General features: G+C 40.0%; 1 protein-coding gene across 8 annotated transcripts in view; it reads right to left on the reverse strand.

Annotated features, from left to right (window-relative positions):
- The window catches only part of FHIT (fragile histidine triad diadenosine triphosphatase), a 1,395,299-nt gene that overhangs the window by 182,270 nt on the left and 1,200,256 nt on the right, over positions 1-12,773 (reverse strand). For all 8 annotated transcript variants that reach the window (XM_033131625.1, XM_033131622.1, XM_033131621.1 and 5 more), the window contains one exon: positions 3,583-3,651. In XM_033131625.1, coding sequence (XP_032987516.1) covers positions 3,583-3,651 — 69 coding nt within the window. The remainder of the gene's footprint in view (positions 1-3,582; positions 3,652-12,773) is intronic.

Raw genomic sequence — 12,773 nt, forward strand, 5'->3', positions numbered from 1 at the left:
ATAGACCATCAATATGCAACAATGAGCTGGAGGAAAAGTGAAAAGTAGGCTGGGAATGAGAAAAACCAATAGAGCATGGACTCATATAAGTCAAAGAAGAGTTATACCTTGTGTTGCCATGAACTAAACAATAAAGGAACATATTATGTTAGGCAGTAACACAAATTTTACAATATTAACAACAACAACAAAGACCCACACTATTTGTTACAAAACTTGCACAACCTAAAAATGGAGGTAATGATCAAATGGGCCAGATGTGTAAAATCATGGAACCATGTAGTCCATCCAAGGACTGGATGTAGAAATCCTCCTGAAAAATCAGGGCCATCCATTCTGTGCTTGCATGTATCCAGGGATGGGAAGCTCCCCCCACCTCTCCACAAAGCGCTATAAGTGTTCAGAAGTTTCTAGCAATTTGACCTGTTGTTGTGGAGCTGATATCTGCCTCCCAGTGGTCTCAGAGACCCAGATCTTCCCCCAGAGCCACACAGAACATTTCCCACCTGCCAGCCCTTTAGATATTTAGAAACAGTGACCCTGTCACTGCCTTCCCCCTACAAGCCTTTCCTTCTCTAGACAAAACATCTCTACCTTCAATTCTCCACAGATCACTATTTCTAGACTCCGCCACCCCAATCACCTTTTTGTGAACCTTCTCCAGTTTGTCACTATCACTCTTAAACAGTGCCCAGGGAGAATACAACATTCCTAGCTAATTTACAATCTCGGGTTTCTTTAGGCATCATTTTCTATTTCTGCAGCAGTAGGAATACAATTACATTTTATCGAGCTCAGTCTCCTGCTGTCCCCATTCCCCACTCCCACCCTCCAAGGCAGTCTGTTTGTTGTATTTCATGGACAGATGCATAATTTAGAGTGAATGCTCCTTTCAGTATAAGAAATGCTGTCCCTCATCACTCCATCATTTCTGATTAAGATCACTCAGTCTAATCTTGTACCAGTAATGCCTGTGCAGTGCTTCATGCTTCTCGTGCCACTTTTTACACATTATCTTATTATGTACTCAAGCTAGAGAAGTATTTTTATACAAAGAGGAAGATGAATCTTAGAATTTGTGGTTTAAGGCAAAGGGGGAATTGGAAATCTGACCCTTGGAAAGAGTGCTGAATGGAAGGATCCAATAATCTGGCTTCAAATCCAGGTTCTCCATTCACCCATGCTTGCTATTTTTTTTAAACAAAATTAATAATAATAAAAAGAATAGAAACAGCTACCTATTAATAAAGGTGTAGCATGTACCAAGTCCTGTAACAAGCTTTTAACATACAGTATGCCATATAATACACATAACAATCTTTGAAATGTATTTATTATCTCCTTTTTAGAAATAAGGGAATTTAACCACAGAGGTTATGTGAATTGCTCAACGTCACACACACACAATCAGTAGATGTCACTGGCATTTGAACCTAATTCTAACTGGCTTCAAAGTTCAATCTCTTCATACTCTTATACTACAACCTCCTTCCATGGGTATTATCTGTACTTCGTATGACATAGCAGTTGATTGAAGAAAACAAAACAAAACAAAAAAAAACCTCTCACAGTAATTAATTCTCCAGAGATGCTTCTCCAAATATGTAGGAGGTAAGGACATGTGCTGCCTCATCTGTGGAGCTAGAGATGCTATGGAAACATGCACACAAGGGCAAAAGAGTAAGGGAGGAGAGAACGGTCACATACCAACCTCAGTGTCAGACACTGTGTCACAAACTGGGCTAAAATAAACAAGATTTCAAGGTGACAGTTCAGCCCAAGAAAACAGTGTTTTCAAGCTCTTTTAATACTTTAGCAGTATTCACTTGTATATAAATCACGTGCTAATTTATTCATTAAAATAGCCTGTACTTAGCAACATTTTATTGACCTTAGTTTACGCAAGTAAGGCCAGTAATTGTATTTTTTAAAATGCATCTCTTCATAATTACTCCATTATTCTGATTTTCTTCCCATTCGACCTAAGTCCTTACCAACCTCAAAGAACATTCTACATCCAATGAAAATCAGTTTGATCTACAATATCACAAGATATGACTTTAGGAACACCCAAATTTGGGAGAGAGACTATTCCTATACCTAGCCATGCATCAGAATCTCCTGAAAACTTTTTTAGGGCCACATAATTACTGATTAGTCAGATCCTTGGTAACCTACTGGATCAGAATCTCAGGGGTTGGGATCTCATTTGAATTGAGATTTGCAACAATTGCTCCACCGACCAGCACTTAGGGACGAATGACGAGAGCATTTCCACCCTACACAGGTCTATTTCATCTCTTGGAAAATACAAGAAGTACAGATGGTGAGGGATGTCCCAAAAGCATAATAACCAATCACCTTAAAGGATCCAGTGAGTCCCGGAAAAATTAATTATATGTCTCAGTACTGTCTGCTCTGACCTCTGGTTGTTTATTTTCAACAAACAATTTTATTACCTGAAGGGTGTAGGTAGCCATTTTAATGCCCAGTTACTGCAAAGAAACCTTAAAAATACCTAATAATAATAATAATAATAATAATAATAATAATAATAATAATGCATAGGTTCTATCTGACCTATGTAAACTGGGTGAGGATAATAATAGATCTTTACCTGGTAGACCCACATGATAAACAATAAACATAAAAAGGCACTTTAGAAATCATTCTCAAAGGGCTAGAACAGGAGTGTTAAATAGATGGGTAAAATGGCACCTCCCATTTGATACCTGTGGCAGACATTGCTAATCAAGCACAGCACTTTTCCTTATTGCATCCACAAAGAGCCTCAAAGCCCTTTTCAACCAAGCCCTCCAGGGTGCCACAGTCATCTGATCCCCTCTTAATCGTCTTACCCTCCATTGTCTAAAACAAATAAACTGAAATTATCTTGTATTTTATACCAGCCTGATCCATCATAGGCTCTATGCTCCACATAGAACAGACAGACATCTGAAGGTTCTCATGTAGGTGACACCCTGGGAACAGAGTACCTGGCTGTTGCTGACTGATATGTGTAGTGGCTTCACATTTACGTCCTTGAATGGAAGCATCTAAGAATCAGCTAACTGCTCAAATGTTGATAATATATCGGTTACGCCCACATCATTCAAACCAACCTTGTTTTTACTGACGATAATTCAAAGTTTGACTTTGAATAAATGCTATGTAGAGAGACAAGCTGAGTTCCAAAGCATTTTAAAAATTAAATGTAGTATTTGACTAAAATAATCATATATCAATTCACTTATTAATGTCTATTGGTTGTTCTGTAGATTTTCTCCTACGGAGACTTTGGGTCTTATCTCTCCATGCAAACATTTAGCGTTCCAATAAATGACAGGCAGAAATCACAAGGACATTTAGTTTCTGCCCAGTTCCATTTGAAAAAGAAAATCGTTATAAATTCATTTGCCTTCAGTTCCTGTAATGGCCATTCTGGGCTACTTTCCTCTACAGCCACTCTCCAAGTTAAATTGGGTAGACTCCCATTTAAGACCATATCAATGGCAATACCTAGTTATTTACGCAGATGTCATCACAGTGACCAAACAATAAGATCAGAGAGAGTAGACCCACCTCATCATAGATGCTGTCATTCCTGTGAAAGTCTCCAGCCTTTCTGGGAAGAACATGGACATGGACATGCTGAAAATGTAGAAGAAAGGAAAAAAAAAAATTAAACGTGATTATCTCCCCGTATCGTTTTATACTTGACAGTAATCTCTCATGAAGCCCAATTACTCCACATTGGTTCCTGCTGGATTTTTTTTTTTTCAGAGGAAGATGGCATTCACCTTCAGTAACTATATCTGAAATCTGTGGAGCACAGAGGCACAAAACAAGAGAGAACAACTTGGTAGCATATATGAGAGTTTACGTGAAATGTCCGAGTGTTTTAGGGGCTCTGTGGAATTAGTCATAGTTGTCAGTCTTGGTTGTATTTAGCCAGTGCTTGGAAATGACAGCACATCTTAAAATGTGACCACAGTGACTCCGAAACTGACAAGAACTAAGAATTGGCTAATAGGAGAACTGCATAAGAGCAAATGTGTGAGAGTATGAAGCAGCATGAGCCACCTTACAGAATAAGGGCTTCAAATAAAAACCATAGAATCATAACATAAATCATCCTCATTTATTAAACTTTTAATTATTATGATAAGAAAGCTCTGTGCTTGCCATTTATCACCTTCAATGCTTTGAATAAGCCCGTCAGCAAATTCTGCTATGATCCCCATTTTACTGCTGAGGAAGTCGAGGCTCAGAGAGGTCTAGGCCTCACAGGAAGTGGTAGAGTCAGCACAGGGAGCCAGGTGGTCTGGTTCCTGCCCCCACCTTTCTCATCAGCACAGACACTGATTCTGTGACGTTAATCTTTTAAATAGCTCGTTTCTTTAGTCTAGGAAAGTGCCCAGGTAATATACATCACAATGCTATTATACAGAGATTGTGAATCAAAGCACACAGCATATCTAATTCAATATATTCTTCAAGGCTAAACTGCTATTTGAAAGTTTTACTTTCCAAATAGCCTCTATTGTACCTCGGCTGAAGTTAAACTTGTTCCTGCCCTTGAGCTATGTTCCTGCGTTTATTACAAACCATGGGGAGGAATGTGAAAATGAAAAGCCTAAACGTGAAGAGGCAGACAAAGAACCAAACCTTGTCCCGGATCACGCCCACCCCTTCTTGATTACATGATCAGGCTCGAAGCCTCCAAAGGGCCTCCGGAGAATGTGAGATTAAGTGTCCCTGTGGCTTTGCTGCACGAGCAGGAGAAAATGATACGCTATTAAAGCAAAGGCAGGAAACAAGGCAGTCCAAGGTGAACAAAGCAGAGAGGGGCTTCACGTCAGCCCCTGAGCACACAGGCCCCAAAGAGAGACATGTTTTTGCCAGAATATTCTCCAGTCAACGACGAAGACAGTCACAGATTCCTCAGCTGGGATGAGTGTATACTTAAGTCACAAAGACTATGTGAGCATAGAGAGAGAGAAAACAAACGCCAAATTACAGGATAAATTTCAAACTACCCATGGAACCAAATTCTGAGGAGAAAGCAGTGCAGGATGGGCCCAGGGTGAATTTTATTGAAATCGATGGGCTGGTTGACTTAAAAGCAACCCCAGAAAAGACCGCACGCAGTACAAGGAAATAGCGTATTCTTAGAAGGAGCCTTCACTCAATCTTTACTTCCCAAACCTGCTGCTATTCTTCCTCCTTTCTTCCTTTTGTTTTTCTTCCTTCCTCCCTTCCTAACTCTCTTCCTCTCTCCCTTTCTTTCATTTGCCATCTCCCTTCTACTTTCTATAATCAGGTATTCCAGACTGGGGTTCTGTAGTCAGACTGCCTAATGCCAATCCTGGACCTACCACTTACCAGCTGCATGGCCTTGCCTCATCAGGCCTGTATCTCAGGATCCTCGTCCATTACAGAGGAGCAAATCTGCTAAGCATGTACTCATTATGCTGCTTAATACATAGTAGTCAATACTCAACAGGTAGCTGTAATAGCATTACTCTTGTATTTTATTTTTATGATCATTTTTTTCCCTAATCTAGAGACCAAGTTGACATCACATTCAGGGATTGGTTGCCACACCAGCAGGAAAGATATTTAAGAAGCTCTTTGAATGGGGCACAGTTAAAGTTTCTCTGTTGCTCCAGTTTATTGTTTATTGCTTTGACCAGTCATTCTCAAACTTGAACACGCACCTGGGGCTTGGTGAAACAAAGATCACCAGGACCCCAGATTTGCATTTCTAACAAGCTCCTAAGTGATTCCAATGTTGGTGGTCCAGGGCCATACTTTGAGAATCTCCGGCTTAGACAATCCATCTGGGTCCTGAAACCCTTTCTTGCCAAATGTGCTAATGGGGCATCAAGGTCACTCACTGTTTTGTTTGCTCTGCTGCATTACGGGAGACCTTCTCAGAAAGTTTCCCTGGTTTCCTGTACTCTGGCCACGTTCCGTGCCTTGTTCTTAGGGGTAGGCCGGTTGGTGCCCACTAATGACATATAGCTGACTGTGTACTTACATTGGGGAAACCTCCTAGGACCAGGCCTACCCCCTGCGCTGGTGTTTGGTGTTCAGGGCTATTTCCACAGGCTCTGTCGCCACCAAGTCCTGGAAATGCCACTCTTGATCACTGGTAACCACTTGAAATTCACTGTGGTTCGCTGTGACACTGATGACAGCAAAGAGCTCCCTGTATTGGTGATTTCCCCCAGGGCATAGATCTCAACCCATCCTGATATCTTGACATAAATTCTTAAGTGACAGACTGATCATAAGATCCTGACAATGCACTCAGCTTCTCAGAAAGGAGAACTCATGATAAAGCCAGCTCCAAACCTCACTATTGTGAAGGAACACCATTGCCATGGCCATCTAATAGAATGTCATTCTCATAAAAACCCCATGAACAGCACAGAAGGGGATAATTTGACACAATCTACTCTTAGTGAATTCACACTGAGCCTTAGTGAGCATGTGAGCCTTACTTTTCTAAGTGCTATCAAAACCTCCAATTACTAAAGCACTACAAAATTTTGCTAGGGTTTACTTTTGGCTAGAGTTTAAATTTTGCTAGGATTTCAAGAAGTTCAGCTGCTTGAGTTGAAGAGTATTTCAAAATATCCATGATGCCTTCCATACCAAAAAAGTTTTCATGGTCAAATAAATTTCACAATGCTCATTAGCATATTAAGGTATCTGAAAGGACCAGATGCAAGAGACTTAAGCTTGTTCAATTAGCAATTGAGAAAGTTACTTATGGAGCCCCCAGTTCTTTATTCATGTAATATCCATTTACTTTTTCTAATGCATACATTTATTTACGCAAAAACATTTATTACCAGGTGCTATTCTAGGAACCAGAGAAAGAGTGATGCAAAAGACAAAGTCCCTTACGCCACAAAGCTACATTCCAATGGGCAAGGCAGAAAATAAAAGTAATTTAAGAAACGTACGATTTAACTTCAGGTGGAGATAAGTGTCATGAAGAAAAACGTAGTGGGCAGAGCTAAAACTTCAGAATTGGGACTCTTCACCATTTGTAGGTTGAGAAGAGAGGAAATCAGATTCAGGTTGAGGATACAGTGGGTAAGGTGGCAAATAAAGAAAGGGTAAGTTCAAAGGCTGAGAAAAGAAAGAACTTCAAGAAGAGTATAATCAACAGCATCAATGCTATGGTAAGCTTGAGTTGATTTCTGTGAAATTTGGGGGTATACAAACAACTAATTGCAAAGCACATGAAAAGATGCTCAATATTATTAATCATTAAAGAAATGAAAATCAAAACCACACTGAGATGTGAGCCTTACTTTTCTAAGTGTTATCAAAACCTCCAATTACTAAAGCACTACAAAATTTTGCTAGGGTTTACTTTTGGCTAGAGTTTAAATTTTGAGATTATCACTTCACACTCACTAGAATGGCTATTTAAAAAAAAAAGACAATAACAAGTGTTGGTGAGGATGTGGAGAATTAGAACCCTCATACATTGCTGGTGGGGATGTAAAACAGTGCAGCTGCTTTGGAAAATAGTTTGGCAGTTTCTCAAAAAAATTAAACATATAGTTACTATATGACCCAGAATTCCATCCTAAGTAGGTACCCAAGACATATGAAAATACATGTCCACACAAAAACTAGTACATGAATATTTATAGCAGTATTATTCATAATAGCCAAACAAAAGAAATAATCCAAATATCCATCAATAATGAATGGAAAAATAAAATTTGGTGTAGTCAGACAATGGAATATGATTTGGCCATGGAAAGGAATGAAGTACTGCTCAGTGAAATAATTATGCTTTGTGAATTATGCTACGTCAAAGAAGTCAGACACAAAAGACCAGATACTGCCTGAGTCCATTTATATGAAATGTCCAGAATAGGCAAATCCATAGACAGGAAGTGAATTAGTGGTTGCTGGTGGGGGCAGGGGGCATGACTGCAAATGGGCACCAGGTTTCTTTTGGAGCTGATGACTGTATTCTTGAATTAAACAGTGATGATGGCTGCACAATTTTGTGAATATACCGAAAAACATGGAATTGTACACTTCAAAAGAGGGAATTTATGGTGTGTGAAATATATCTCAATTAAGCTATTAAAGAAAGAAAACTGAGAGTGGAAGGTGAAGAAAGGGAAACAAATAAGAACAGATAACTTTTCCAAGGAGTTCTGCAAATAAATCAATGGAAGTAGCTTCCCAGGACGGAGAAAATGCTGAGAAATACTGGTTTAAGGTTCTTGAACCTACTCGTTTCTACATATCATTATTACCATGAGCAGTGGTAATTATTGTTAACATTTACTGAAGGCTCACTACATGCTAGTCCTTGAGCTGATTTTCATTCTTATCTCAATGAATCCATACAACACTCCCAAGATGTAGTTAATAAATACGTCACATTTCCAGGTGACAAAATAGACCAGAAAGGTGAAGTGACTTGCCCAAACTCCAGCAGGGAGGGACCAAGAGCTGAAATCTGAATGTGAGTCTGTCATCGGACACCAGGGTGTTTGCTCTTCACCATCAAATGGCACCGTCCCTCATCTCCCCATTCCACACATAAGGACACTTCCTTGCTGTGGTTTCTTGATGCCTCTCCCAGCTTGGTGATTCATATCCCCAAGTCCTTTCAGGATCCTGGGATGGGCTTTGCCTTTGCCTAGAGATTGGATTCACTTAGAGCAAGTGAGTTATCACCTGAGTTTCATTTCCTAGTTGAAAGTCACGCCCAATATACTACACAGATAACAAAGTCATTCACAGTCAAGTCCTTTCCCCCTCATTCATTAATCTTATGGACTTTGCATGAGTAGTAGATCCTTCCTTTCTTGGATCACCAGCTTGGGCAAATGTCAGCTTTAAAAGCCCTTTCTGTTATATCCAGATTTTTCTCCAAAGGCAGGAAGTGAGGTTTAATCCCCTGACAACACTTTTAAAGGACCTGCCTCCTCTGAACTACCTGCGCTTCTCCTTCCATCTTTGCAACACATCTACTTTACCCCATACTAACCTGAGAATGATAAGTGTAGTCACACTGATGTCTCTGTACTTGTCAAAATATTGCAATTCAATTATAGGGGATACAATTCTGGTGGAAGAGAGGGCTGAGAAGATGAAGGAGCTACCCTGCTCTGTAACTAGTGTCCTGTAACCTCCAAGCGTTGGCCCGGGGTGAACCTTTCTCCTTTAGATCTGCCAATAAGCCACAGCAGAAGGTAAATCTGATTTGAAAACAGAACAAAAACACTGCTGTGGTAGGCAGACAGGGACCCCCTGCAATATGTCCATATCCTAATCCCGGGACTCATGAAGGTGTTAGGTTACACAGCAAAGGAGAATTAATGCTGTAGATGGATAAAGGTGGCTAAACTTCTGCCCTTAAAATGAGGAGAGTATGGATGATCCTGGAGTACCCAGCTGGGCCCAGTGTAATCACAAAGGTCCTTAGAAGTGGACGAGGGTGAATATCGTCAAAATGTAAAATTTTGTTTTTCAAAAGATACCACTGAGAAAATGAAAAGACAACTCACAGAATGGGAGAAAGTTTTTGCAAACGATACATCTGATAAGGTACTTGTAGCTATTAGGTTGGTGCAAAAGTAATTGCGGTTTAAAAGGTTAAAAATAATTGCAAAAAACCCATTTACTTTTGCACTAACCTAATAGGCCACATAAGGAACTATTTCAACTCAATTAAAAAAGACAAAAATCCCAAAAAGAAAACAGGCAACGGATAAATAGAAATTTCTCCAAAGACCATACATAAATGACCAATAAGAATATAAATAGTTAGCAGGCCATTTTCCCCAAGAATGTCACAAGAACCTGCCTCCCTCTCTTCCTTTCTTCGTTTCCCCCACTAGAGGCAGATGAGAACATTTAGAATCTGCACAAATGAGATTTCACAGCATGAAACATATCATTAGTTAGAGGGCCATATAATTTATTGTTCAAAGCAGAATTTTTGGGAGTGAAAGGAGACATTGTTCATAACTGCACTGGTCTGTTTGTAACTATAGACCTAAATCTGGTTCTAAATAAACCAAGACATATAGTCACCCAAAATATAAGTTATTTAATCGGGAAATATGATAGCTTAGAGATGGGATTTGACATCCTCTCAACCTGGCTTAGAATCTCAGTTCTGCCCCTTTGACCAGCTGGGTGACATTGGGCAGCTTACCCGATGTTAGTAAGCCTCAGGTTCCTCATCTAGAAAAAGGGAGACAGTAACCGTTCCTATTTTTTAGTGTTTTGGTGAGGATATGATAATACACGGAGAGTACTATGCACAGTTACTAGCACATAATGTTCTTATGTGAATGGTAGCTAATGTTATAATTGAAAAAAAAACTTAAAAATGGATACTATAAATGTATAAGTAAAGCTCTTTACCTTATGAAAAAAAATATTAAATGATATATCAATATTCTCTCAAGAAGGGGACTAAACTTGGGGAAAATCTTCTAACAGCCATTAAAATAGCCCACATCTCTAGACACCAGGCCTGCCTCATTCATTTTGTTCAACTGACAGCCTCTGAGTAATGGGTGATGCATTTATTTCCACGTCTTTGTTACCCAGATTATATAGTTAAACTATCACAGGACTTCTTTTTGAGATAGTAAATGGCTCTGTTTGGTGGAAACAGGATGTTCTGCCCTTTGCAAGTCAGAAAGAACTGGGACGTAGATACCAAAAATCTATAGTAATTTGAGAGTTAGAATTTACTGGAGGAAGCCAAAGGAGTAAAAAACTAGAGGCAACATAATGGAAGGGGAGACCGTGTTGATTCCTCATGTCCAGATGTTTCTCTCCACATGGCAGGAAATCTACCACCATTCTCCCCTTTCATTCACTTAGTCAAGGAAAACAGAAGAAGCTACTTGAAGTGTAATTGTCTCTCGCTGTTTCTGTTGGGGTCTATTACACAAACAGTGGGGAGAGTTCTCATTTTGTTCTGTTTACTGCAGTGGGATTAAAAAAAGAAGGAGGAGGAGTTCTCTCAGCACCTGCTTTCTTAATTGATAGTGATTTCCTTGCCCCCCAAAGCGAGTGGTTTTTAAACAAAATGGGTACATTCTCATAAGCAACATTACCATCTTATAACACACCGTTAAAACAGAAAAGGCAATGGAAATATGACAACAGCTCCCATTTCCTGCTCTGTGTGAGCAGCCCATATGCCATCCACCTTTTATTTTGCTTCTCATTTGCAATCAGTGCTTCCTTTACAAAGACAAATGACAGAAAAGGCTAGTTTTCTTCCTGTATGAGCTGGTTTTGAATTTGTAAACAATGGGGAAGGAAATTGATCTCCTTTTTATCTGTTCTTTTGTTCCAAATTTCACTGGAAGAGCTCCTTGAAACAAAGAAAACAAAAACAAAGTCTCCTGGGTTTACCTAAAGCCTATCACAGCATCTCAGGAGATCCAGTCCTTTGGGACGAAGATGAGCTACTCTCGCACTTGCAGTGTGAAAGATGGGAGAAATTGATTGACAAAACAGATGCATTGACACTTGCTCATGTTTGTTCAGTTCCCTGGGCTTCTGCTCTCATAGACAAGAAATTGAAGAAGAGCCTGCCAATTATTTCCACCTTGTGAGCTGAAAGCCCAAAGGAAAAGACATGTGCCCAGGCGTTCAGAGTTCAGACACTTCACACAGCATCAGATTCCATCATTTTGCTTTTATTTGACTTGAAAAGACCTTAATTTCTAGAAAATTTGAAATTTAAAGCTGTCTGGTTGCTAAAAGCTCCTTTAAACTTTCACTGTGGCTTGGAGCCATGCATCATTGAAGCCATGATGCTCAGCTGATATACTGCGCCCATATTTCACGAGAGCGCCGTCCCTCTCGTGATATATTATTATAACTCACAACTGGAGCACCGCCAGTGATGTATGGCTTAAAAACACAATTGTAAGCCACAAAACTCTACAGGGTCTCCACAAATTCTGGAAGGGTTTTTTTTGGAAACTGAATTGGTTCTTTATCTTTTTTCCCTCCCTTAAAGTTTCTCAACTTGACTGAGACACTCTGGGCACCTGGAAAGACTGCGTTTCCTCTGTTTTGTCCAAGTCACACCACCTGCTTCAGCATTGCCAATATCCTAAAGGAAGGGACTCACTGACGAGAAGGTTAGAAACCCCCACTTGGCCTGTTCCTTTCGACTGACCCCTGATTTTACTCTGAGGTGGTCATGCCAAGGTATCCTCAAGACCCTGCTAGCAGCAGCACTTCGGTGACATTTATTTTGAAACTAAGTAGCCGGCAATGTGTTCACGCTGACTCTACACTCAGTAGCAGAAGGTGAGGCCTCCCCAAACCAAGTAAGGCAGAATCCAGTCATGCAGAAAACACAAGCTTTGGGGTTGGTGTTGGTCCAGAGTAGCATATATCTAGCAAGGCTCACTGCAGAAACCAAGCTTTCTGGTTTAGAGCAGAAGCAGGTTGTCAAAAATATACTCAGTCTTGTAATATATGCTGCCTTGCAGTAGTGTAATTGCTAGAATTTACTGAATATTTAGAGTTCATCAATATTGGTCTAAACATTTTACCTACATATTTCACGGAATCTGCACAACAATCTTACACATTAGGTTACTGGTATTATCTCCACTTGAAAGACAAGGCAAGATGAGACACGTTGGAGATGAAGAAATAGAGGTATAGGGAGGTGGAGCGAGTAGGTTGGATTCACTGCAAAGCCCAAGTAAAGCACTAGCAGCCTGGTGAGAGTT

This window comes from Rhinolophus ferrumequinum, chromosome 17, assembly GCF_004115265.2.
Source record: "Rhinolophus ferrumequinum isolate MPI-CBG mRhiFer1 chromosome 17, mRhiFer1_v1.p, whole genome shotgun sequence".
Lineage (NCBI taxonomy): Eukaryota > Metazoa > Chordata > Mammalia > Chiroptera > Rhinolophidae > Rhinolophus > Rhinolophus ferrumequinum.